The sequence below is a fragment of the Vicugna pacos genome, chromosome 12 (assembly GCF_048564905.1).
Source record: "Vicugna pacos chromosome 12, VicPac4, whole genome shotgun sequence".
Classification (NCBI taxonomy): domain Eukaryota; kingdom Metazoa; phylum Chordata; class Mammalia; order Artiodactyla; family Camelidae; genus Vicugna; species Vicugna pacos.
Genome location: NC_132998.1, coordinates 9,238,539 through 9,265,068, shown reverse-complemented (window position 1 = coordinate 9,265,068; position 26,530 = coordinate 9,238,539). Strand labels below are relative to the sequence as shown.

Below are 26,530 nucleotides of genomic sequence, written 5' to 3'. Positions count from 1 at the left end.
TCTTAAGACAGGGCCAGGGCCGGTGGGTGGGGTGGGGGTAGGGGTGCATTCACTGGAGTGGCCATCAAAGCTGGATTACAAAACTTTTTGCACTGGAGAAACTTGTTCGTGGAGATTGGGAATCCTGGCAGCAGTGGTTAGAGGCAGGGGCCATTTCTGGGTAGTTAAACAGAAAGTTGGGCTAATCCTCTTAAATCAGCTCACATTTTTATACCTGGAAACTCCTCAGCTGATGACCATGTCCCAGGCCGCCTGCTTCCTGCCCCTGCTCTAACCTAGGTCTCCCAAATCTTTAACTATTAAGTTCCAGCAGCAAACCAACTCTGGCCTATTTCCTTCTTCCCCACAAATCACACCTGATCATGAAAAGGATGGGATTCATTTATTAATAATTAATAATGCACCTGGTGCAGCCTAGGGTTTAAATGTCGAGCAAGGGATGGAGGGGCCTGGTTTGGGGGGTTGGGGAGAGGTTGTCTATGAAAATTCCCACACGTCTTACTTTCATCTATTTCCATACCATTCGGTTCCTTTAGTTTTGGAGGAGACAGTCCCAGATTCTGGTGACTGGAGATACGGTTCTAGTAGAACCTACGGAAACTCTGGGGCCCTTGTTTTAGGAGGGAGCTGTAGGCCTGGCGGAACTGGCGGTTCATGGCTGCATAGAGCACAGGGTTGATGCAACCATTGAGCCAGGTGAGGTTGGCAGCAAGCATGTGGACAACCCGGGGAGCCCGGACCCTGGCATCCAGGATGTTGAGCAGCAGGAAAGGGATGTAGCTCAGGGCAAAGCAGAGGAACACAGCAAAACACATCCGTGTCACCTTCCCAAACTCTGAAGGAGAGTCCTGAGCTCTCTGGGCTCCTTTGGTTGGCCTGGCCTTGGCAGGCGCTGCCGGAGGGCTTGTCTCTGCCATCTGCTTAGCTGCCTTGCTGTTGCTCTGGTCCCCCACTTCTGATGAGTCTCCTTCCAGGGTCTGGGAGGTGGTGGCAGCACTAGCTGGCTCAGACGAAATCCTCTCGCTGGGCTCTCCTGATGCCAACCCGCTGTCCAGCTCCTGGAATCGACCAGGCACGGCCTCGTCTGTCCCAGCTACATGGTTGGAGCGGATGCTCGCCTGGCGCAGCTTGTACTGATCCAGCGCCTGCGCTGCTCGCTTCACCTGGCGGTGGATGAGGCAATAGAAGATGCCGACACTGCTGAGCCCAACCACAAAGTAGATGCCCATGAGGATGGTGGTGTAGGGCCGGCCACGTATGCGATCAAAGCTACAGGTGCAGACTACAGGCACCAAGACATAGACAGGCCAGAGGGGAGCAAAGCTGGCCACACCCACCACCCAGGTGCTCACCAGTGCCAGCACTACGCCCTTGGTACTGAAAACCTGGGGAAAGAGCTTAGGGTGGGCAATAAGGAGGTAGCGTCCCAGGGCGATGAGGCAGAGGGTGAGGATAGAGACGGAGTTGGATGTGAAAAGGAGGAGCCCAAAGATCCTGCAGAAGGTGGCACCGGTGCGCCAGTGCAGGTGGAGGTAGGTGTCCACAGAGAAGGGCTGGAGAAGGGTGCAGTAGAGCAGATCGGCCACTGTGAGGTTGGCGATGAGCAGGTTGAAGCGTGTGCGGAGCTTGGGCTGGATTAACAAGGCCAGGAGGGTGAGCACGTTGCCCACGGTGCCCGTCACAGCCACCACCACTCCCCAGGTAACTGCCACGTAACGATAGCCCAGCACGGACTCATGGTAGCAGGAGAAGTTGGCATCAGAAGTGTTCCACATGACGGAGGCTAGAAGGGGTGGGGGACAGAAGAGGAAGAGGGAGTCAGAACCTAACCTTGAACCGGAACTGCTCCGGGAGCTCACTAGCCTCTGGAGCCTTTCCCAGGCCTCTTCATCACAGGATCCCTAACCCCTTCCTTTCCCATTCTCAAAGATTTTCCCCAATTTTTATCTAACTCTTAGTTTCTGTCTACTCCATACTCCAGGCCTTCTCAATATCCACTCAGATCCTCTCAGTAATACCAGCACCCTCTGTCCTTTCTAATTCCTTCCTTGTCCCTTAAGACCACCCAGGAGTTCCCTCTCCTCTGTAGTCAGGATGCTGCCCTGACTCTGCCCTGCTCTGCCACACACACATCCAGGCCTCAGTTTTTTCTGTTTTTACCACCTGGGAGATGAGGAGTCAGGGAATGTAAAAGTACACCCACCACAAAAGTAGTCACCCAAGTCTCCCAGTCTTCAAATCTCTCTCCAGAAGTCCACCGCGCCCAAGAGCAGTTCTTTCTGGTGGGCAGCCAGGCTTCAGACAAGGAGGTGCTCTGCTCTCATGTCTCCTATTATACTGGACAGAAATAATACGAAACTCCCCAGTTACTCAACCTCAGCCACTTCCTCCCTTGCCTCTGTTCTATTCATCTAGATTTTAGCTAGCGAAGTCTGGGCTTCCCTGTTGAAATTTCCCTACTACTTACCTCAGAGGTGGCTCACTCTTTCCTTTCTCCTTCCTGAAACCCAAGCTCTGTTTCCTTCCTCTCTTTGCCTGGCAGAACACCTATAAGATCATGGTCAAGAATTGTAGGAACACAGAGACAGAGAACATCAGAATATCTGGGCCACTTCTTAGGGGGCCAAAGGACGAGACCAAGTTCCAGGTGTGACTTTAGGCACCCCAGAAGCCTTGCGTTTGTTTTGGGAGAACCCTGCCTTCTGTCTGTCCAGAACTTGGAGATGGTTCACATCTGAGAAGAGGAATCAGATGAAGAAAGGTGGGAAATGAAACAGCTAGGATTCTGACTTTCCATCCCCACAGGGGCTCAGGCTCCCGTTCAGTCATTGATTTGTTCATCCATTCACTCACCAAAAATAAGAATTGAGTGCCTACTATGTGTCAGATTCTGAACTAGACCCTGGGGATACAAGAAGGTATGGTATGTGGGCTTGTGCACTGTCTAGCAGAGGAGACAGATAGGCAAATATATAAATGCCTAATTGGTTCTCCAAACCAGGGGTGGGCAAATCTTGGCCTTTGGGTCAGATCTGCCTCACCCTCTGTCATTATATGGCCCGTGAGCTGAGAATGTTTTCCTTCATTTAAAAATGATTACATTTTGTTTATTAAATTTTTTTCATATTTATTTTAATTTAATATATTATTATTTTTTCCCTTAAGGGAGGCACTGGGGATTCAGCCCAGGACCTTGTGCACGCCAAGCACATGCTCTGCCACTGAGCTGTACCCACACCTTAAATGGTCGTGTAAGTACCTACACGATACCCTCAGTTTTGCCTCTTGGTCAATACAACCTAAAATACTTACTATCTGGCCCTTTAAGAACAAGTTTGCTGACTCTTGCTGTAGAGTATATCAGAGTATGTAGGGAGAAGGAGTGAACTGCCTACAAGGGGATCAGGAAAGGGTTCACAGAGATACCTGAACTGGATTTTGAATGATGAACAGGAGTTTTTGGAGGAGACACGTAGAAGGACACCCGGGACAAAGGGAATAAGACGCATAGAGGTGATGGGGAGATTAACACTCAGCTAGCTGTGAGTAAGGAGTGAAAGCATGCAGGCCAGAAGGGAGAGAGCGGTAAAGAGGCACTAGTTCAGATGAGGGGTGGGCAGGGCCTGAGTCAGGGCCAGGGCTGGCTTCATGAGCACCTGAGCCTGTAATTGCACAGGGCCTCGCACTAAGAAGGGTCTGGTGCTTGGTTTAATACTAGGCTGTTAGCCCTGAGATCCTTTTTGAACATAGGGTCCTGCTTTTTCATTTTGCGCTGGGCCCCACAAATGATGTAGCTGACTCTGGTTAGGGCAGTAGTTGTGGGAACAGAGAACAACAATCAGGATCCATAGGTCATTAAGAGTTCAAATAGGAGTGATTTAATGACTTATTGGGTGAAGGGTTAGGAGAAGGGGAGACTAGACGGATGCCATTTTCCAGGTAGATGGTGGTTCTCTTAATCAATGAGATTGGGGGGGAGGATATAGCTCAGTGGTTGAGTGTGTGCCTAGCATGCATGAGGTCAGGGGTTCAATCCCCAGTACCGCCATTTAAAAAAATAAATAAATAGACCTAATTATCTCCCCACTCCAAAAAATTATTTAAAAAAATTTAGAGATCAGAAATGTGGGATGCAGAGCAGGCTTAGGGAATGGCTAAATCACAACTCAGCTTTACACCAGTTTTGAGGTGCCAGTGGGACATGCTAATATCTCAGCCCCTTTAACCCCAATTTCTTCCAGCCCCCCTCTCTCTTCCCACATGTGACCCTAGTTTCTGCTTTTCTCTGTCTACTCTCCTATCCGGCCACTCCAGTCTCTCAGACTTCTAGATCTGCAGTCTCTGCTTTTTTTTTTTTTTAGCTAAATCGACCTGGGTTAAAAAAAGGGGAAACAAAACAAAAAACCACACACACACACACACACACACACACACACACACACAAACACAACCCCTAAACTGCTTGTTGGCTTCATTTCTGAACCTACAGCAAACTCCGACCCCCAACTTCATCACTGACTAACCCAGGAGGCCCATATTCCCCCCTCCTTCCTCTTTAACAGTCCTCATTCCACCTTCCTTCCCCCTTTCTTCTGCAGGACTGGGAAGTGGGTAGAGAGGTGGAAGTGAGCAATGAAGATGCAATTCAGGAAGACCCCACGTAGCTGGGTTCTGGTCTGGCCTTTCTTGTTTGAACTTCTTGCCACCCAGCAGGGCTAGAGGCAAGGGGTCACAGAATCACTGGCTGCTCTTGGGAGTGTGTGGTTGAATGGAATTCTGGAGATAAAGAGAAGACCCCTTGCCCTCACATGATCTGCAAAGCAGCATGCAGAGTGTGCTCTACTGTTCCGCAGACCATTTAGGGAATCAGATAAGAAGGCATTCTAGTATATCTGTAAATGGCACGGTCCCAGCTCTTTGGTCTTGGATCTGTGAAGTCTCAATGAACTTTTAAGAGACTCAAACATTTTGTAGATGGGAAAACTGAGCTTCTGAGAGAATAAGGACTTACTAACCCAAGGTTACTATTTGTATAGGACTGAGCAGAGCCTGGTTCAGATTTTCAAGTCCCTGACTCCACTTCTTCCCACTCCTTGAGTGTCGCTGGCGTGGGTTTTCCCCACAAAAGCCTGGATTCTTTTCTTTGTCTGAGACCGGGTCTAGACCCGTCTCCCTAGACTCTCCAGACACACACAGGAGCGTCTTAGCCTACGGGAGTCTTCTTTTCCATGTCATTGGCGCCGCCTGGTGGAGTTGCGGCGAATTCTCAACAGCCATGGCTGCAATCCGAGACCTGGACTCGAAATGATTCCCCAGGGCCAAGTTGACACTTGAGCCGGGCCGGAGTTAGGGTGAGAGGGATGGGGAGCTCTGCTCGCTTGGCGCAAGCCTCGGATCTTGCCTCCTCCCGCCTCCGTTTTCCCGTCCCCCTCCTCATTTGGCCCTCTTTCCTGTGTGCCGGCCCCCCTCATCACACAGATACATCCCCTGGCGGAATTGCTCCCAAAACAGCGGGCAAAGATTCAGAGTCTGAGTCTGGGGGACGGAGGGCAACGAATCCAGACTTTATTGTCAGGGAAAAGGGAGAGACGTGGGTAGGGGGCCAGGGTTGCTACATCGTCAAGCAGAAAGAGTTGATGGGGAGGGGAAGGCCAGCGGGGCCCGTCCCCCTCCCGGGTTGGTGCTGGAAGGGCTGACGATACGGAAACCACAGGGGTGTAGGGGGAGGTCACGACCCCGCCCGAGTTGTGCAGTGGAGGTGTCTGGTGGGAGGGGACAGCCATGAGGTCTAGGAACTGGGATGGGGGAGGCTACAGACTGCGAATCCTGCGGAATGGGGCGGGGCGGGGGCGAGGCTTCTATTGCTTTTTGCTCACAGTTTTGCGGAAGGCGAGGCGGGGGTGGGCTTGGACTGGACACCCCTTGCCCCCCTTGGTACCCCTTGGGCGATGGGTGCTGGTGAAAAGAATGGAATCCAGACTGGGGAGGACAAAGGTGAGGGAAGGGTCTATAGGGGCATCTACTTGGTCCCACCCAAGTGCCAGAGATGCCGCCAAGTGCTGCCCATGGGCCCGGCTAGACCTGGGCTGGGGCGTGATGCGGGGCGGGCACAGTGAGGTTGCAGGCGGTAAAACCAAAGTGCTTATGAGGGACCCAGGATCCCGCCTGCTCCCCTCCCCCTGCGGAGGACGGGGGTGTTCACGGAAGCGCTTCAGTTTGGGGGTAGGGGGCCGGAGTCCCAGAGTCCGCTTATTGCCAAGAAAATCCATTTCTGCCCCCTGGACCCCGACCATGGCTTGTGAACCCCGTTTTGTGCTAGGTTTAGGGGGGAAGGGCTGGATGGACATGGCTTTTGGGAGGGGGGTGTCTCCAAGGGGGCTCGGGGGTGAGACGGCCCCCCCTTTTCTAGAGGAGAGGGAAGGGCAGGGGGCGGGGTTCCCTGAGATCTGGGGTGTTCCCCCCCTTCTGAAGCCCCCCTCCCCCGCTACCCCTCCCCTTTCCTGGAACCCCGTACCTCGGGGTGGGGGGGAAGGAGAGAGATCATTCAGGGAGTGCCGGGAGGAGGGGCGGGCTGGGAGCCCGGAGGCCTGGGTCCCGGCTGGAGGTGGGGGGGGTTGAATGGGAGGGGGTTCAGGGTTCAGGTCAGTAGGGGGAGAAGAGGATGGGTCCGTGCGCAGTTCGGATGGGCCCGGGGGCCGGGTGGAGCAGGGGGTGGGTAATCGGCGGTCCCTGGAGAAGAGGAGCGGCTGGAGCCGGGCGCAGAGACAGCGGGGAGCCTGCTGCCGCTGCCATCACCGCAGCCACCGCCAGGGGGCTGGGGAGCAGGCCGCTGGCCAGGGACTTGGGCAGCTCCTTGGAGAAAGTCAGAGTGCCCTGCAGTGGGGAGAGGGGCAGGGAGAGAGAGGGAAGAGTCATTCTGTGGCCCTGCAAACTCCACTTTTCCCAGGGCCGGCCCGTCCTCCCGGCTCCAGTCCCCCGTCGCCAAGTTGTCCAGCGCCCAGGCCTCACCGCCAGCTCGCCGGCGCCCCTAGGCTTCTTGTGACGGCTCAGTAGCGGGTTGGGCTTCCCGGCCACGCCATCTCGGTGCCGCCGGCTGGAAATGTGCTGCAGGGACCAGAGGGTGGGGGGCTGTGAGCCACACGGGGAACAAAGGGACCACCAGCGAGCAGAGAAATCACACCCCAGAACCCAGCCCCGCTCCTTCCGGGGCCCCAGTGGACGGCCCTGAAGAAGAGCCCTCACCCAAGCTCCCTGTTCTCCCTCCGCTCTTAGCGGGTGGACTCCCCAGAGTTCTTGGGAAGGGCCTTGAACCCACCTGTTTCAGTTGGACCTCCGAGTTGACCTTGACGTTGCAGATCTCACAGTGGAAGGTTCGGTCCTGGGCAGGGGCCTCGGGTTCCCCGGGAGTGGGAGGCCCCAGCCGAGGGTAAGCTTTGATGGGGCCCAGCCCACTTCGGGCCTCCAGAATTGTCTTGTGCTTAGTACCTGGAGCCCACAGAGGGCAGAAGGTAAGGGGGGAGAAAAATTATCCAGGCTTACTAGGCCTCAAATGCCCACATTTCCAATTAAAATACTGGGGGTGGGGGGAGGGTGCATCAAGTGTGGGTTTTTTTCAAGCCCCATGGGACCCGTCCAAACACAAGGTGGATCAGGGGAGAGTCACAGTTACAAGAAATAATGTGGGGGTGGGGTGGGGAGGGAACTGAAGAGGTAAGGGGCTGAGGAATGAAGAAGATGATTAGGGAGGGAGATAGGCTGGTAGGTCTGGGAGGACCCAGGGATGTTGGGAGCCAGGAGAGTTAGGATGTGGGGAGCAGGAGCAGGTTGAGGACTGGGTGGGGGTGGGGTGGGCGGGGAGCCCATACCTTTGTTATGCGCCTCAAGCTGGGACAGGGAGTTCACTGCCACCTTGCACAGAGCACAGTAGAGCAGCCGCTTGGCCTTCTCCTCCTCTTCCTTGCTACCTCCAGGCAGGGAAGCTGGGGCTGGAGCTCCCCCTTCACCCTTGGTCGCACCCTGACCAGTCTCCGGAACGCTGGGAGGGGATGGGGAGCCAGGCTGTTTCTCTGGGGATCCTGGGGCTGGACCCAGTCCATTCTCCATGGAAACTGTTGTTGGGGGAGAAATATAGGGGTCACCCCAGATGGCTTTCGGAGAAGATTCTTTATGTGAAGGAGAACTACCCCCATTTCCTTGAGGGCGAGGGCCCAGGAGTCCCCACCCTGTGACAACATGCATGCTCTCATGCCCTGGGCTGGAGCCAGATGTGGTCCAGCTGCTGCAGGCTGGGTGTGAGACTCCGATGCCTGGCTCATTCCCCATAAGCTGGGAAGGGCTGAGGGGGCCAGCCACACTGGCCTCCCCTTCAGCCACGGTGAAGCTGGCAGCCAGCCTAGCCTGGGGGTGGGAGGGTGGCAGGGGGAAGAGGCGTGGAACAGGGATTCACCCCTCCAAGGCCTGCCAGCCAGCCTGGGTCTCCCACCTGGCCAGGCTCCCTCCCAGAGGCTGGGCAGTCCCCGGGGAGGCATGCCAAAGAACTCGAGGAAGGGGCAGAAGCAAGGTGACTGGAGGTTGGGAGAGACAGATACAGACATGGCAAAAGGGAAACAGAAAACAGCAGAACCAGAGAGGGAAGAAGCAGGGATGTGGGCTGCTCTATAATTCATGGCTCGATTAAAGATGCACAGGCCCCAGGCCTCAGCGCTGGGCTCTGGCCTCTGCACAGGGGAAACTCTAGCGCTCCCATTCTTGCTCCAGCAGCCGATCCAGTTTCCGGGTCAGGGGGAGGCTGGTGGGGGTGGGGTGTGGAATTGGTGGGAGGGAACCTCCTGACCCCTATAGGTGTCCATTTTGCTCATCCCTCCTTTCATGTCTCCCTTTTTTTTTTTTTTAAGTCTTCCTCATTTGTGACATCCTTCACCTCCATCCCAATCCAGATAGCACATTCACATCTCAATCTGGACAGGACCTCCTGGCTTTCAAAAGCAGGGCAGGTATGGTTACCTCCTTAGAGAGATACCGTAGGAACAAAGTGAGGTAATATGCATCAGGCACCTAGAACAGGGCTAGGCAAGAACTGTTGGCTACACTGCCACCATCCTTATCCCCGTCTTGCAGAGACATTACCCAGTCAACCCAAGAAGTTCGGGCTAAGAAGCAGCCAGAACACAATTAGGACTCAGCTCACCCACTTGCCCTATCTGTGCATCCCTGAGGGACAGTGTGTGTGTGTGTGTGTGTGGTGAGTGGTAAGAGTGTGCGCCTGCCCCCCAAGCTAGTGGTGCAAGCTTGGTTCTCATTCTACTTAGGCTGGAGCAGGAAGGACAGGCAAGGAAAAGGAGGACACGGGGATGCCGGGCCCCTCGCAGGCTGGCCCTGACATCTGAGGTGGCAATTCCAGGATGGGGGTGGCTCCTACTTCCTGTCTTAATGTTCTTTCTTTCCAGCTTCTTGACTGGGAATATGGTTGAAGAGGGCCACCAGCCATGAGGGAGAAAGAATTTCAGAGCTGCTTTTTGTACACCTGGAAAAGACCTCTCAGATCTTCAAGTCTCACTCTTTTACTTCCCAGGAAAGAAAACTCTGGTCCAAAGGGGTCAGAAAATCTATCCAAGATTACCTAGGGAGGTGCCTGGCTTGCCCCCACGGGCAGGTCCTCGGACACTCTGATTCCCTCCTCTGCCCCTCTCCTCAAGACGAAGGGGCCTCTCCCTGGATTGGATGGTTCCCTTTTTCTTGAAAGGGAAGTTTGCCAGGTGGCCTCACCCTAGCCCCTCTCTGAGTCACTGGGCAGTGGGGAGGACAGACAGTGGGGACTCTGTTGAGAGGAGCTGGGGCGGGAGTGGGGGTGACAGGATGGAAATTTCGCATCACTGTGTTTGGCTCTAGGACTCACCTTGGGCGGGGGTGGGGTGGGGGCTTAGGAAGAGAGAGATGAAAGCAGAGGAAAGTTCTGGGACATAAGGACAGGATGGAGGAGACAAGATCAGCTGAAGGATGCGGGAGGAGTCAGACCTACCTGGACGGGGGGCTCCACCATCTCCACTGAGGGGGCTGCCACCTGGGGGGGCTGGGTCTCCAGGTTCCCGGACACCAGGCTCCCTGCCTCGGGTCTTGGCAGCCTCGATGCCTTTGACTCTTCGGGCATGGCGATTGCCCTTGTAGTGGGCCTCAGCCTGGCTCTTTAGGGTTGGAGGAAGAAAACGGAATCTGAGATCACCTCGTATCTGACCATTCTCCCCATGGAGCTCCTTCGGGTCCTGGGGTGGCCTCAGCAGGCTGCAGTGACTTTCTCCCTACACTGGGGAGATGTAAAGCCCCATGCGAGGAGCCCTCGTGATTCCTGGGGTTTCAGACTAGCTTCTCAAGCTTGAGTTGCTGGGCGCCTGGATCCCCACTTCGCCCAGGCTCCACGCACCACCATGCTCAGGGCCTGGCTGCTGATTCAGGCTTCCCACCTAGTCTTGAGGTGAAAGGAGGGGATCTCACACCTATGATGGAGCCCCCAATGGCAGGGGCCTGCAATCCAGCCAGTCCGCCTCCTCTTCACCCAGCGCCTAATGTGCCTGTGTCTCCTGGCCTCAGGATCCAGTCTTCGCTGCTTCCACCCTCAAGCCGGGAGTCCCAGGAGCTCTGAGGCCTGCAGTCCACCCTGACTACTCCCCCCTGGGTCTCATTTTCCCTGTAGCCTCTGCGGACACCCTGGAGGACCCTGGCCCCAAGCCCAGCTCTGGAGACAGAGACAGCAGAAGAGACAGCTGTCAAAACAGAGCCACTTTGGGGGAGAGAAGGGAGGGCAAAAAGGGGGGGCTGCCTGCTATTGATCGCCTGCCCCTCCAGTCTTCCACTCACCACCAGTGAGGGGAGCCAGGGTTGAGAGAGGGGACGCCTGGGGTTGAGGTAAAGGGGAGGTCTGCAGCTGGGTTGGTCCTGGCCCCACCCCCACACCGTGTGCACCCTCTGCTAAGAACACACAATCCTGGAACCACAAGGTCACCCAGACAGGGGTAAAGTAGAAATAAAAGGTGTGGATAGGCAGGAAAGGAAGATTGACAGCCCAGGGGTGGGGCAGTGGTGTGCAGAGCCTGGCAGCATGGGGGGGGGGTGTGTGTGTGTGCGTGCGCGCGCCGGGGGACTGGGTAGAGAAACAGAACATGCTTTATTTTCCCCTACTCAGCAGGATGAGGCTCTGCTGTTTTTCTCCAAAAGCTCTCAGAACCTGCACCTCACAAAGCCCCCTCCAGACCGACACAGAAGCCCTGAGGGAGCATCAGAGGGAGACCATCTGGGAGGCCAGACACCTCGGTTCTGAGTTTTGCGTGGCTTCTCCCCATGGGAAAGCCCCATGGGAGAGCAGTGCAGGCCAGGCCTTGTGTGTGACTTGGAGGGAGGATGGTGGAGAGATGGGGAAGCCATGAGGTTTAGAGGGAAGTGGGTGGGCCGGGGAGGAGTTTAGCAGAGGCCCAGGAGGCACAGGCTTTGCAGGGGAGCCAATGACATAACTCAGCCCCGCACCCAAGACCAGGAGGCCAGAGGCCACACTCTCACCCAGACAATGACAGCCACCTGTGTTCTAAGTTCGGAGCTAGGGATGCCTCAGTCCCCAAGTGGGGGAAGGGTCAGCCTTAGAGGACTGGGCTACTTCATGTTGTCATACAGCCATCTCTTGTCCCTCCCAGTGCCTTCCATCAGCCTGCCCCCTCTACAGCATCCCCATTCCCTGCTCTTCCCCTGATTTCCCTTTAATCCCTGCCCCTCACCCAGAGCTCCCAGTCTCTGCTCTCCCCCAGGCCCCTCTGGCTGCCCCTGCCCCACCCGTGAGATGGGTGAGCGGCTGGGTTTCTTACCTGAGAATTGAAGCGGATCTGACAGACGTTACAGGAGATGATGGGCCGCTTGGTCTTGAGCAAAGGTCCCCCAAAAGTGTGGGAGAGTACAGCCTTCTGCACAGGGTCCATCTGTGGGGGCAGGCTGGGGTGAGCCAGGGACCCCAGCACAAAACTCGTGTCCATCATCCCCCCACTGGTGGCGGCTGGGTTGAAGCCAAGTCCCCAGAGCCTCCCCTCTTCCCTCCAGCCTGCCCTAGGGCTGTGAGCCTCAGCCTCCTGACTCTCTCCCAGCCCAGTCTTCACAGCGCTGGAAGGAAGCTGAGGGGTCCACTGACTCAATGCTCCCATTTGACAGAATGTAGAAGTCGTTCGCCCAGGGTCACAGCATGAGTTCACAGCAGAACTGGAACTTGAATCTGGACCCCTTTCTCCATCCAACATACCACGAAGATCCAACCCTGTCACCTTAACTGATCCCTTGGGTCGATCCACCAGAGGCCCACTGACAGGAAGTCCCAAAGCACCCTGGATCCTAGGGCCTTCGGCTGAAGCCTTTTTTTGGCCTTCACTATGGGGCAAAACCTTCAAGCCAAACTCCTGGTCCCAGGAGACAGATGTTCCCAGCTTCCCATCCCTGGCCCCAGGTTGCCCTAACACACTCACTCCCTGGACCTCTTAAAGCAGCAGCTTCCAGAGAGAGTAAAAGAACTCAGGAGAGGGGAGGTGGCTCCACTGAATAATGGGGAATAAGTGGGGGAACCTAAGAAGTCCGGCTGGCCTGAGGCAGCCCGGAGATCTTCTGAACTCCTTGTCCCTGATCACAGGGCTTCTAGGGCAGGGCTGCGGGGCTGGGCGGGATTAGGAACAGCCTCTGCCCCCACCCTGGGTCAGCAGATGTCTTTGCAGTCTCCTGCCAAGAGTTCACATGAGGAGGGAAGGGGTTGGGAGTTTCTCTCTGAAGCCTTCTGCTATCAGGGGATGAAGCCAGGGGCCTAGAGGCATGAAAACTGCCTCCCTGCTCAGTCCTCCTCCCTTCTGGCCCCCAGGCAGCCAGGGAGAGGCGAGACTGGAATGCAGCTGAGGCTGAGCAAGACTGGGTGATGGCTGGGATCTCTCAGAAGCAGGGAACCAAATTAGAGCTGAAACCTTATCTTTTGGGCAGAAGGATCAAGTAAAAATAGTTGCTGGAGACTTGGGGGGTCCTTAGCTCCTCAGCTGAGGCCCTTCCTCGGCCCAGGTCTTCATGGTTCCCAGTGAGACACTGGTGAGAGACAGGAACATGCAGCAGGGGAAGAAGGTGGTCTGGAAAGCCCACACATCCCGGCTCCCCTCTGCTCCCCCCCAGGTCGTCTGGCTGGCTGGGTTAATGTTAGGAGAGGGGCGTTAGCATCCCTGGAAAAGGGGCTGCCCCATTTGGCAGTGACAGAGGCAGGAGTTCAGATAACCAGTCTGGCTGACAAGTGTCCATCTCTCGGTCTGCCCTTGGCTGGAAGCAGCCCCTCTTAGTGGCTTGCTCTTCACCTTCTGGAAGCCCAGGTCCTTTTCAACGAAAAGCCAAACACGGGAAGACTGGGTGTGTCAGTATGTGTCTAGGCAGGGTACGATCAATCTGTGCAGGGGTGGGGTGTGAAGGCATGTCATGTGCTGTGTGTACATCACTTATGTATCAACATTTCTGTGTCAGGGGCTCTGCCGAAGCCGTGAATGGTCTGGTTGTGCAATCTTCAGCTGTGTGTTTATTGGTGTGATTGTATGATGTGTTTGGCAGAAAGACAGACAGACCGAATTGGAGACAGGCTTTAATCAGAAAGGGGAAGGCAGATGACTGCTCTCAGCTCCCAGTCTCCCAGCATCAGTCCTCCCTAACCAGAGACCCCCAGCTCTGCCCCAGGGTTCTCCTCAGCCCCTGGACATCCTCACATCCTGGGTGGGGAATGGAATTCAGCCCAAACAGAAACCCAATCTGGGCCAGGAAACCTAAGTCGATGAAAACAGTAGGGAGAGAGGAGTGGGATGTAGAGGGAGACCAGAGGCCCCTGGTTCTGTCTCTGTTCCACGCCAGAACCTCAGCCAGCTCCCTGGAGTGGCTGAGGACCCGGTGCCCTGAGGATGACCTGTGGGCTGACCATCCCAACATCCACCCCCTGCAAATGATCCCTGCTCCACTTGAGTTCTCCAGGGTGAGAGCCTTTTCTTTTGCACAACCCCCTCCTCAGGTTTAAGTCCATAAACACCGACAAGGGGTGGGGGTGGGCAGGGAAGAAAGCAGCAACCCAGTCAGGTGGGTCCTTCTCACCTTCTCCTCCAGGAACTGAGGAGATACCAGGCTGAAGGTGAGGGCCCCTGGTCCCAATCCCTGCGCAGATGGAATGTGAGCCATTGAAGTGCTGCTCCAGGCCAAGGTCAAGAGGCCCTGGTGACCTAGATGAGGGCTCTCAGGGGAGGGGTGGAGGCCAGCATCTCCCAGAGCTCATCCCACTCCAGAGTCTCTTCCCTAGGATTTTGGCCTAGACACTGTCTGGAAAGGTTCACGAAACAGTCCCCTCCCACCTGCCCTCCAACAGCAGACATGAAAGGGAATAGCTCCCCGAAGCTGGGGCAAAATGAATCAGGAAGGGCAAAGGGGAGGGAAGGGGGAAACCAGATCAGGAACACAAGGGGGGGCTATGATTATATTTCCTTCCATTGCCTTTTATCTGATGGCACCGCTGCCCCTGTGTGACCACCTCACTTCTTCACCCCCCCCCCAAATAAAGGCAAAAAGAGAAGGGGGTGAAATCTCAGGGATGGGAAGACCTTAGGGACAGGAAGGATTGAAACAGGAAAGAGAGGTAGCTAGAGGCTGTGTAAAGAGCAGGTGGAGGCTGGTGGGGGAGGGATGCTACGGAGGGGACTGAGGCTGAGATGGGGTCAGGGTTGGATAAGGGATCTGAGCGGCATGGCAATTTGAGGGTAGGTGTAGGACCTGATGGGAAGTCTGAAGATTTGAGGGACTCCGAGGATCTGAGAAACAGAGGCCGGGGTATCCAGCATGGTGGCAGCAGTCTGGGGGCGCCAGCTGGGACCCAGAGACTGGTTGGGGACGCGCCGGTAGTGGGGGATGGGCCGGATAACCCGAGGACTAGGCGAAGAGAGAGGTAGGGAGCCGGGCAGGGGCGGGCGGGGATGGGGTGGGGGGTGGGGGCTCTGCGGCAGCGGCGGGAGCCAAGGAGAGAGGAGGGGCCGGGTGGCTTACCCTGCGGGACCCCGGGGGACGCGTCTCCATGGCCCGGGACAGCGGACCCGGGCAGAGGGGCCGAGCCTGGCAGGGCCGGGCAGGCCGGGGACGCGGCGCTCGTTGCCCGGGTGGCTCGGGGCTGTGCGGCCGGGCCGGCCGGGAGAAGGGGAGGCGGCGCCGGCCGGGACCGGAGCCCGCCCCAGAGGCGGGGCCGAGGGAGGGCCGAACATGAGGGCGGGGATAGGGAGCTTGGGAGGGATGAAGGGGCCCTAGGGCGAAAAGAGGAGGGAAGGAGGGGAGGGGGTGTCTATGTCCAGACACTCGTTCCAGGAAGACCTGGTTCTGGACAGGGGCCCCTGGGCCGAACGACGGAGCATGGACCAGATGAGCTCGGCTTCCTCCACTGGGGACCCTTGCAGGGTCCAGTATCCCCACCAATCCAGTGGCCGACCCTGTTCTCTAGTGAGGACTTTTCTCCTTTCTTTCATCCCTTCCACTTAATTCCCCTGCTGACAGCTTCTCTTTCGAGTCCCCAGACGACCCTTCCCCTGCTCCTCCTGCACACGGCCCCGGTGCCCCTTTTACCTCACTTCCTCTGCTAGGGATGGGAAACCAAGCCCAGGTACCCAGGTGGCAGGCACTGCTCTGTCAGTGACTCCTCTGAATGGTGGAGCTGGGGACGCCCAGGGCAGAAGCGACCTCAGTCTGGGGACACGGTCCTTAACCTCTTCCCACCTCCTCCCCTCGCCCGCCACCTGCTGGAGAACCAGGCTCGCGAAGAGTTATGCTTCGTGCACTTGCTGCCCTCTGGCGGTCGCGTGGGGGCAGCACCGCGGTTCGAGGCACAGGAGGGCAGAGCAGCCCACTCCCAAAACACTTCCTTATTCTCTCTGAGTAGGTTCTAGGATTCCCGCTCTCATCTCTGGATCTCATCTTCTCCATTCCACTTAGGGCCAAGAGGTGAGTGAAACAGGGCACTGGATGCAGAGAGAGGCTGTCTTTGGGAGACAGTGAGGGACATCCAAGGACAGAGGGAAGCCTAAAGCAGGGAGGGGTCTAAGGGGTTAGACCAGCCGGAGTAGGAGAGAGATCTGGAAGCATTAGTGCAGGGAAGGAGAGACTCTGCCATGAATAATAATACCATCACCACCACAGACTAATGTTGACTGAGCCCTTGGAATGTGCCAGCCTCTGTACTGAGCTCTTTGCATGGATTATCTAATTTAAACTTCACAACCACTATTCGAAGTAAGTACTATTATTATCTTCATTTTATAGATGAGGGAACTGAGGTTTAGAGAGGCTCAATAATTTGCCCAAGGTCATAAGCTAGTAAGTGGCTGAACTGGGATTTGAATTTAAACCTGGGCAGCCTGACTCCAAAGCCATGTACTTAACTGCTGCACGGAACTGCCAAGGCCCGCCTGCAGCTTTTCTGCAGTCCTTGTTCCCCTGCAGAATTTGACACTATTGATGCAGCCTGCCACACTCTCTCCCTTGGCTTCTCCAACTCTACAGGAACATGGTTGTGTCCCCACCCCCTCCAGTGGCTCCTTCATTTCCTTTGCTGGAGACTCCTCCTGTTCCCACTGCTTAATTCTGCTTATTCCCCAAGGCTCAGACCTTGGCCAAACTACCTTTCTCTCCCTGATCCTCTCTTAAATAAAAAAATAATAGAAATAACACAATAACCATAGCAGCTAACACTGATGGAAAACTTTGTGCTAGGCGTTATGATATGCATTATGATTCTCACAACAACCTTGTGAGTTGGTACTATTACAGCTAATAAAATTGAGGTTCAGAGTGGTTAAGTAATTTGCCTTAAGTCACACAGCCAGTACTTCTGGAACATCAGTTCAAATCCTGCCAGTCAGATGCCAAGGCTGATGCTGCTCAACACTCGGTCACACTCTCCAAGCTTATCCACGCTCCTGGCTTTAAATAGCTTGTCCCCACTAGAGGCTGGAGCCATGAACCCTGAGGGACTCAGACACCCTGGATTATCCACGTGAATTGTCTAAGTAACTTTGTGACCTTGGGCAAGTCACAACCTCTCTGGGTCTGCGTTTCCTCATCTATAAAACGGGGACAATGGTGGGAGACCTGAGGTTAAGTGTAAATCAAATACGCAGCTGGTGGGAAGTATTCCCAGCACCTTCTGCTCCAGTCACGCCCAGTCAACTGCACATTCTCAAATGCTCTTTTCTAGCCCTTGTTTCAACTTGGAATATTCTCTAAGGTCCCTTTTAAAGTCCTGCTAATAATTCCTCAAAGCTCAAATCATAACATCACCTGGTCCAGCTTCAATCCCCTTTTCCTCTGCTCTTTTTTTTTTTTCTGCTCAGCTCTGGTTGATCCCTGAGGCACCACCGCATCCAGCAAGCCTTTTCTTGATACTCACTTGGGCTCCCCTACAAGCTATCTGCCTCCGACACAGCTCCTTCCACACTGTAGGGTAGCTGTTAATTTGTTATCATTCTTACTAAACCGTGAGCTCTCCAAGCACAGACTGAGTCCTGTGTCCCTGACACAAGGCGCTGTGCCCTGGACATAGTAGGTGCTCAAAATTTTTTTTGTTCAGTTGAATTTTTGTTAGTGTCTCTGCCTCAGTATTTTATAGATCGCTGTGTACGTTTCTATACTTCTTCCCTGAACATAAGCACCTTCAGGATCGGACCGTATCACATTTACCCTCATGTCTCCACCGTATCTAGGACAGTGCCTTCCTTATGATCAGTACTCGATTTTCTCATCTGTAAAACAAGGATAAAATGACAGCTACCCCATAGGGTTGCTAAAAAGATTGAGATATGGAAAATGCTTCGTAAACCTCAAAGTGCAATGCAAATGTTGGTTTGGATTCTCTGGGAGACATTTGGAGGAAACAGCTGTGGCATAAAGAGGACTCTATTTGTAGTCAGACGCTGTGGGTTCAAACCATACCTTAGGCACGTACAGTGTCTACTTAGATGAATTTCTAAACCCTTCTGCGCCTTAGTTTCTGTCTTCCAGTATATCAAAATAGAATAATAACATCTACCTCTTTGGGTAGTGGCGAAGGTTAAATGCGATCACGTATAAAAACATCTACTGCAGTGCCTGGTACGTAGTTGATGCTCAGTGCATGCTTGCAGCTGAATCTGGTTTGATGGTGGGTTACCTAAGTTGAATAAACTGATTTCCCCCCAAGTCTTTAGCTCTAGCCCACTCTCCAGGCCCCGAATTCCAACTGTCTGTTGGACATTTTTGGCTCAGTGTCCCATTGGTCCACCAACGCACCATGTCCTAGACGTGTTCAGCAGCCTCATCCCAGGCCAGCTTCCTCCTCCAACCCCCTGCCCCTGTCACGGTGACTTCTTTCTCCCATCCGCAGAGGCCAGAACCCTGGAGTCATTCTTGACTCATCCTCTCTCTTCTCCCCAACCCCCAAACACTGGTTGGTCACCATGGCCTGTCAATATTTCCTTGGAAACACCTCGTCCATCTTCCTTCTTCTCCACTCACTCTGCCGCTGCCATGGGCCCCGTCTGGTGCTCCAGGCTCCCCTGCAGGCCCGTGTTGCTGGGATAGCCTTCCAACTGGCCACCCTCCTCCAGCCTCTCCTCCCTTCCATCCTGCTGCTCCATTCACCTTCCTCAAACACTGCCCCTACCAAGTCACATTCCTGCTCAAGAACAGATCATGGCTTCCTATTTCATGTTACAGTAAATCTAGACAACTTTGCCAGCCCTCCAAGCCCTACCCCACTGACCTGACCCACCCAACTGTGGGCTCCGGAGAGTGGGAACTTACAGACAGGCTGCTTATGCCTTTGCATCGCCCGTCTTCCCACCTCCCTGTAGTCACTACTGCCAGCCTAGGTCTCATGACTTTTCTGATGGTGAACTGAATGAGATGATTCATATGAAGTGCTTCGCACACTGTCTGGCCCAGAACCAGACCTCAGCAAATATTAGCTATTGCTGTTATTGCTGTCCATGGCATACCAGAAGCCAACGACCCTCATAACTGACTAGAAGTGAGGGAGATGGGGTCCTAAGAGGAGATGAGGAATTAGATACAAGAGGAGAAGAGGGCAGGGATGGATCCGAGGGAGAGAAAGAGCAGGGGCACAGGAGAGTGGGGCCGGCAAGCAGGCTGCTACTCACAGTGCTGTAGTTGCTGAAGAGGCCCAGGGTGGGTGCGGGCTCCAATGGGAAGGGCAGGATCTGCTTGAGGTCCAGCGGGGGCTGCATGATGGGGGGCTGCCGGAGCAGAGGGAGGGGCCCTGCCCGGCTCAAGCTGCCTACAGGGCAAAGAAAACATTATGTGGGGTAGGAAGATTGCAGCTTGGGAGCCCCACCCAGGTCTGTCAGTCCCACTCCCCAGCTGGGGCCCCGATGCTCAGAAGCCCCCATCACACACACTTCCCCTGCTTCTGGCTCCGGAGCGATGGAGCACGGTGCCCTGTGGGCCTGGGGGAGGGTGCAGACCCATCGTTCTTCCCTTCTGGGTGATTTTCACTTCCCCCTTCTCCAGCCTCCCTCCCCCAAGACCTTTTACAGACCAAGGAAGAGCAGGGACCTTCCCTGTGGGCCGCCTGCTGGACCAGCAGGCCTGGGAGTCCCAGGCTCCTGGCCACTCCCCTCTTCCGGTTTTGCTCTCCCCCAGGGAATCCCAAAGCCTTAGTCGCACCCCAGGGAGAACAGTCAGGTGGGTGATTCATCTCTCTGCCTGAGGAGTTGGGGGAGATATTGAGGCCTAGATCTGGACGAGGGTTACTGACTCTTTCAAGGCTCCTTCAAGAGTTATGATTTTGTCCCAGTCATAATTCTTAATTAACTGCCGACATCTCTGGGGGTAGGTGAGCAACATTTGCTCTGGGAGGTGGATTGCCTGGGGCCATTCTCAGCGCCCCTCTCCCAGCCTTCCTGTCTTCCCCACGCCACTCTGGCAGCAGTGGGACATTCAGCTCCAGCTCTGCAGGAGGAACTGCGACCTGGCCTCTGGGAGGGGAATGCCTGGGTCTGACCTGAAGGGGAAATGAAAGTCCAGGCCAGCCACTCCACTCCCCTCCCCTGAAACCTTCTCCTCCTCCCCTAGACCCATGGGAGGAACCCTGCCAGACTCCACAGGGGAAGCCCAGAAGCCCCCAGGACCCCTCTGAGCTTCTGCCGGTCCAGCTCCCTTCTGCAACCTCGCTGTCAAGCAGTCAGGGAACTCTGGCTGCCCTTCACTGCTCGAGCAAGCCCCTGCCAGCAACAGGGGTTCCCAGGAACAAAGGCAAACCCAGGAGTCTGCAAGCTTAGCCCCGTCCTCCCTTGACCTTACTGGGGCAGAGGGTCCCCCCCAGGATCCTTTCCTGCTCCCTCCAGAGACTGTCCCTTTCCATACCTTCAGTGTCTGGTGCCCGCTGCCCCCAGGCAGTGGCCTGGCCCTGGCCCCCCAGGGGCCTGGGCCTGACAGCGTCCCCTTCCCTTGGTTCTGCCCCCTGCCCCCTCCCTTGCCAGCCCCCCCCCCAGTCCAGTCAGTAGGATCAGCCAATCAGAGTCCTGGAAAACTGGGGCAGAGGGGAGGGCGGGGGAGCAGGGATTAGGGGAATCGGAGGCGAGAGGGAGGGGGTGGGGAGGGCTCAGGCACAGCTGGGGGCAGGGAGCTGGTCCAGGAAGGTCTGGAGGGGTCTGTCCTTTCCACCCACTGATAGGACTGGGCGGCCAGGGGGCCTGAGGCAGAGAAGGGTCAAGGCTCCTGGGAGCTTGGGCTCCAGACATCAAAGGGTTGAAGGAGAGGGGCAGGATGCTTGGCTTTGGCCCTTGGGCAGCTGGGGGTCTGTATGCCATGGCCAGTCCCTCTTCCGCCACCTCGGGGTTGGGATGGGATCAGGGGAGAGGAGAGAGGCAGACAGACAGACAGACAAAAGTGAGTGAGAGAGAATGGGAAAGACTGACAGAAGCAGGAATAGGCGAGTGAGAAAAGGGACATAGACACAGAGAGAAGAGGACAGAGGACAATGGAGAGATGAAGAGGCACTGAACTGAGGGAGAAAAGCAGAGACACCACTGAAAAGCTGGACGCAGAGCTAGAGACCAGGGCAGAAAGCCCGAAGGACAGAGAACAGAGAGCAAGAGAGGGAGAGAGGAGAGGGAGGGACAGACAGACTGATGGGGCAGGGTGACCATCTCCCCTTCCTGTCTGTCCCCTCATGGCTTCTCCCCTCCATGCCCCGCCCCCTCCAGCCTGGCACACAAGGCCAGGGCAGCCTTAACGAGCCCCAGGCGGCATCAGGAATGGTGACAGAAACCTGAGCACTCCCAGAGTCCCCGGCACCCAGCACCCACCCCGAGCAGCTGGTTGGGGGCTGGCACTTGCTCTCGCCCCATAGCTCCAGGCCCAGAGAGGGTGGCAGCTCAGCTCCTTGACCCTTTTCCCGGCTCTAGACGCCCACCCCTCAAACACCCATCTCAGAGGGGAGAGGTGAGTTCTGCAAAAGGCAACAGAAAAGCATGTATTCGGGAGCCGCTCTGTGTCAGGTAATGGATTCTGAGTATTATCACATTTAATCTCTGAGGGAGCTGTTCTATGGCGCAGCTGATACTAGTGTTTAACCGTTTGACATATGAAGAAACTGAGGCTCAGAGAAGTTAAAAACAAACAACTTGGCTGATGTTACACAGTTTGTAAGTATCAGAGTTGGGATTTGAATCAAGATCTGTTGCCTTCTGTAGTAAATTCTTTCTTGCTATCTAACCCCAAAGGGCTCCAGTCTAACTCTGGAGCAGAGACCTGGGCAAAGCTTCCATCCTGACCGAGGAGAGGAAGGGGAGAACAAGTTCCAGGCGCTGCTTGGGGTTGGAAGGAAACAGGTAGCAGCCACTCAGTTCCTTCTGGCCAGCGACTCATCTTTTCCACTGACATGCGCCCTGGGGTGGGGGCAGGGAAGGGGAAGTGGGAGGAAGGGGTGAAGTAAGGATGCAGTGAGGCAAGGAAGCAAGATGGGCAACTGGAGATTCATGTGTCTTTTTCCAAGATCCCTGGGTCCCCTCCACTGAGATCTGAGGGGGTGGGGGAAGGTGGCAGCTTATGGACCAAGTGGGCAGAAGCAGGGCCCTTGGCATTAGGTAGCCCAAGCCTCAGTTCCCTCCCTTACTTCCTGAGAACAATAACAATTGTCACTTTTTGAGGGCTGCCTGTATGCCAGGCACTTTATGCACACTGCCTCCCTGTGGACGACTCCACCGCTCACTAGCTGGGTAACCAGCTCGTTTTCTGGACTCTCTGTCTCATTTCTCTTTTGTCAAATGAGAGCAATGGTACCTGCCTCGTGGAGTTGTTGGGAAGATTGAATACATCCACATAAAGTGCTGGCCTGCCACAAAGAAAGCTCAATAAATGTTTGCTGAATAAACAAATCCTCATCTGATAGATGATGACCATCAGCTCAGAGAGGGAGTTACTTGACCAAGGTCACACAGCTGGTGAGGGATCTGAACCGGTCTGTCTGGCTTCAGACGTGGCTTTCACGCACCACACTTTTCTAGGGATGGGAGGGGTGAAAGACAAGAATACACCGAGGGCTGAGAAGCAGGAAATGCAGTAGGCAATTCAGGGCTTCTGATGAGGACTTCAGGTGGGTTTGCAGGAGGGGGCGGAGAGCAAACAGGAGTGTGCATGTGTGTGTGTATGTGTGCGCGTGTAGGTGTGCACACACATGTGGGGCAGGGCAGGGAGGAGCTGGGGTCTGGCTGGGACAGGCCACTCCAGAGGGAAGCTCATTAGAGTACTTACCTCCAGCAGCTAGAGCCCCACCCAGCTCTGTGGGGAACAGCCAAACGCTTTATTAAAGACAGTTCCTAACACACTTTAGAGTGGGTGAACTCTCAGTCCCTTGGATGGATGTCCACCTGTCCATTTCGGCGCCCTACCTAGCCCTGGGCACTTTGACCCTGTTCAGGTTTTCCCTCCAGGACCAAGCCACAACAAGCCCCATCCGACTCCTTCCATCCCACTGAGGGCTGGTCTTTTCCTTCCTCTCTCCCCCAGAAGTTCTGCCCAGGTGGGAGTCCCAGCCCCTTGGCTGTCTCAGGTTGGGCTTGGGGCCTGAAGCCCTCGTGGCAAAGCATGGGAGTGTCTGCTGTGAGCTGGCTCAGGGAGTGGCAGCGTCTGTGTAGGAACAGGAGCCAGGAAGGGTGTTAGAGTAGGGCTGCAGGTTAGCGCTGGCCTGGAGATCGGGCAGGGATGAGATTCAGATCAGAGACAGGCATTGGGGTTAGGGTTGCAAGTCATGTTATGGCCCAAACTGGCCAAAAGCACAGGGTCAGCACTGGGTTAAAGTGGGAATTATGCTCCGGGACCACAGGAGAAACGGGGTTGGAATCTGGACTGGAATTTCATCTCTAATCCATCTCTTTTTCTCTTCAGGCCTTTTGGCCTTTTCTAACCCCAGAAATGCCTAAAGCTGGGGGTTGAGGGCGGGCCTCAAATCCTGGACCTTGCCGTCTTCACCAAGTCCCAGGTATCTGTCTCCTTCTGCTTCAATTTCCCCCATCTTGCCAAGAGGCAGGCTGAGTGCTGGGAAGGCTTTGAAGTCAGAGATGAAAGCAACAAGGGGATGATTATGAACAACTACTCAAACCATCATCCTTAATAACCCTGGGGTGAATGTCAGTGGGGCAGGGCCTAAAGGGAGGAGGTAGCCTGGGAAGGAAGAAGGAAGACCCCTGGGAAATCTTCCCCAGGCTGACGGGAAAGGCCTCCTTCAATGCCCTCCCCCGACCCACCCACATCAGCCCAGCAGGGGCCCAGTTGGGGAGAAGGGTAGGAAGGGCTCAGAACGGGAAACCTGAGCCCCAAACCACCACCTTAAACCTGGCCCACAGACTAGTTCTTGAACAGGTGGGCTGGGCCTCACCTGCACCCAGGTTCAGTGGACCTCAGCATTCGGAACCTGAAAGCCTTAGAATGGGCCTCGAGCCCTGCCTGGAAGCTTCCTGCCTCTCTCCTTTCCTTCCTCAAAGAGGGGTAAGGTGTGCGGCCTGCCAGGCTTCCTGACCCTCCGTTGTCCAGGCACAAGCAGGGAGTTAATTACTGTGACCTCAGGGAGATGTGGTGGGGGGTCCAGCTGGTGGCCCCTGGCATTCTGCCTGTGGTAGGAGGTCTTGGTCTGGTCCGAGCAGCTTCCTGAGGTCTTCTCCAAGGCCTACTGCCCAGGGGGAGCATGGCTTACACTGGCCTTTCCTGAACAAGCGTGATGCTGCCTCTGGGGCCCGTGCCCAGGGTGGATCCAGGGTGTGGGGATTGCACAGCTTAAAGGAATATGGAGCCTGTCCTCTGGGGACCTGAGTCCCAGTGTGTTGGTGGGGGTCACTTTAGAGTAGGGACAGTCTTCATAGAAAAGTGGGGAGTCTCTTCCCTGCCAGAGATACTCTTGGGAAGGAGGCAGGCAGCCGGTGTTCATCCCTCCATCCGCTCATTCATTTAATAGATTTGATGGAGTGCCAGGTGCAGGAGGGCAGACATAAAGCGGTGAGAGAGTGAGGAGATAGAGGAGGGGGAGAGAAGATATGGAGGAAGGAGGGCAGAAGGGGAGAGAGACCCCTAGTGGGAGTCAATAGGGGTCAAGTGAAAGAAGAAAAGCAAAAGAGCCAAGGAGGCACCAGCAGAGGGCTGAGGCGGGAGCCAGGGGAGCCCTGGGGCGCCAGCTTGGAGCCAAGTGTCCCCGGTGGGGGGCAGGGAGACCGCAGGTGTCTGGGCCTGGTGGGGGGGTCTCCTACCACAAACAAGGCCCAGGAACCGGCCTAGCCAGGGCAGAGGTCAGAGGTCAGAGGACAGAGCAGACCCAGGGACTACTGTGGAGGCCCGGGCCTGGAGCCCAGCTGATGAGTCCAGTGTGCAGTAGTCCCTCTCCGCCCCCACCCGGGGCTCCCTTCCCATGTAGGTCATGGGTGGTTGTGGCTGAAGGGATGTGGGAGCCTGGCGGGAGTCTCCCTCCCCAATCCTCACTCTCTCCAAGGCCCCTTCCTCTCCCGGTGCCCCCGGCCCAGGGCAGGGGTGGGGGTGGGGTAGGGGAAGAAGGAGAAGAAGGAGGCCGGGAAGGAAGGGCCCAGGCAGCCGGAGCAGGGAGAGAGAGGGGCAGGTCCCAGCGTGTTGGGGCAGGATGGCTGCGGAGACAGGATCCAAGCTGCAGGGGCCCGGGGATGCAGAGTTCCCCACCCCTTCTTCTCCCCAGGCCCCTTATCTTCAGCTTGCAGGTTCCACCTCCCACCGCACACACCTCGAAGCTACACCCACCATCTTCTTCCCCCCACCCCCCCGCGCCCGCCCCCCACTTCCTCCTTTCCCTCTTATCCTGGGCCCAGAAGGATGTCGGAGTGTTTGAGCCAAGGGTGAGGGGAGGCGCTGGGGGGTGAGGAGAGGACGGGTCCGAACCTTTCCCTCAACTCCACCAGGCCGGGACCAGCCCCCTCCCCCAGCCTCTCGTAGACTGTCATATAATATTCATGAGCCTCATGAATACGCAATGTTCTCATTATGGGGCAGGGGGTCTCACTTGTCTCTGCCTCCCCCTTTACCACTCCCTAGATTCCCGGGAGAAGAAGCAGCAGTCTGGGGAAGAGGGCAAGAGGGGGCCCCAGATGTGGAGCCAGATGAAGGGGGAGGGGGAATCGGTCGCTGACGGGCGGCCGCAGTCACCGCGGTGCCGGAGGTTGGGCGGGGGTGACCTACTGAGAGGGACCCAGGAGCCTGGAGCCTGGAGCCGCAGAGCCCACTCACCGAGGATCATGCTGGGGACCCTGGCGCCCGGGGTTCCGCGTCGCTCTGTCCCGGGGGCCGTTCTGGCTAGGCTGGGGGTACGGGGGGGTGGAGTCGGGGGAGGAGCCGAGGCCGGCCGAGGAGGAGCGGGGGCGGAGCCCGCAGCAGGTGAAGACGGGAGGAGCGGGGATCCGGGCACCCAGGGCTCCAGGAGGGGGCGTCCTGGCGGCTCCTCGCGCCCCCTCCCGCTGTCTCTTCTGCTTGCTGCCCCTGAGTCTCCTGGATTTACAGTGTCACTGCAGTCAGGGCTAGGGGAGCAAGTCATCTAGAAGACGGTGTGTGCTGATACAGGAAGCTGGAAACGAAGATGCCTGGGTTTCTGCGAAGGGCTGAGTCTGAGGGCGGGAAGTCTGGTCATGGGCTGATATGGGGTGAGGGATGCCTAAATACTCTGGGGAGGGATGGGGCCTGGGTTGGACACCTGAATCCTCTCCAGAGTGATGAGCTGGGTGGGGGCAGGGGGTGGGGCAGAGAATATTTGGGTCCTAGCTTGTTCCTCTGACTTTGGAGTTGGATGCCTAGGGGCTGGGTCTCAGTGGTGAAACGTGGGGCTGAAGATGGACCCCAGGTTGATCTCTGGCTGGGGTCTGAATGCTTAGGTCCTTAGGGAAGGTCTGAGGGAAGAGACTGCAATCAAAGGACCCAAAGAGGTAGAAATAGAAGCTTGCAACTGAGATCATTAGGACAACCAGAA

General features: G+C 56.0%; 2 protein-coding genes across 7 annotated transcripts; both read right to left on the bottom strand.

Annotated features, from left to right (window-relative positions):
* Positions 1-363: 363 nt before the first annotated feature.
* On the bottom strand, positions 364-2,329 carry GPR84 (G protein-coupled receptor 84). Its single transcript, XM_015238031.3, has 2 exons — positions 2,204-2,329; positions 364-1,783 (listed from the first exon to the last, which is right to left on the bottom strand). Exon 2 carries the CDS (start codon positions 1,773-1,775, stop codon positions 582-584), a length of 1,194 nt encoding a protein of 397 aa, XP_015093517.1. The 5' UTR covers positions 1,776-1,783; positions 2,204-2,329; the 3' UTR covers positions 364-581.
* A 3,212-nt stretch (positions 2,330-5,541) lies between these two features.
* Positions 5,542-25,914, bottom strand: ZNF385A (zinc finger protein 385A). 6 transcript variants are annotated; one of them, XM_031682887.2, is made up of 9 exons: positions 25,798-25,914; positions 19,197-19,333; positions 14,125-14,184; positions 11,847-11,957; positions 10,019-10,181; positions 7,866-8,108; positions 7,316-7,485; positions 7,009-7,104; positions 5,542-6,873 (listed from the first exon to the last, which is right to left on the bottom strand). In XM_031682887.2, exons 1-9 carry the CDS (start codon positions 25,805-25,807, stop codon positions 6,643-6,645), a joined length of 1,221 nt encoding a protein of 406 aa, XP_031538747.1. In that variant the 5' UTR covers positions 25,808-25,914; the 3' UTR covers positions 5,542-6,642. The 6 variants fall into 6 exon arrangements, with proteins under 6 accessions (XP_031538747.1, XP_072828798.1, XP_006203156.1 ...); XM_072972697.1 differs by lacking the exon at positions 14,125-14,184 and having other exon boundaries at positions 11,847-11,970; XM_006203094.4 differs by lacking the exon at positions 14,125-14,184.
* Between the last annotated feature and the right edge of the window lie 616 nt (positions 25,915-26,530).

Excerpts from the sequence above, each read along its gene's own strand:
- GPR84 (XM_015238031.3), bottom strand. The coding sequence starts at position 1,775 with ATGTGGAACACTTCTGATGCCAACTTCTCCTGCTACCATGAGTCCGTG.
- ZNF385A (XM_031682886.2), bottom strand. The coding sequence starts at position 15,275 with ATGTTCGGCCCTCCCTCGGCCCCGCCTCTGGGGCGGGCTCCGGTCCCG. Across the intron at positions 8,109-10,018 it reads TGGTGGAGCCCCCCGTCCAG|TTTCCATGGAGAATGGACTG; the intron begins GTAGGTCTGACT and ends CCCCAACAACAG. Across the intron at positions 7,486-7,865 it reads GCTTGAGGCGCATAACAAAG|GTACTAAGCACAAGACAATT; the intron begins GTATGGGCTCCC and ends TGTGGGCTCCAG.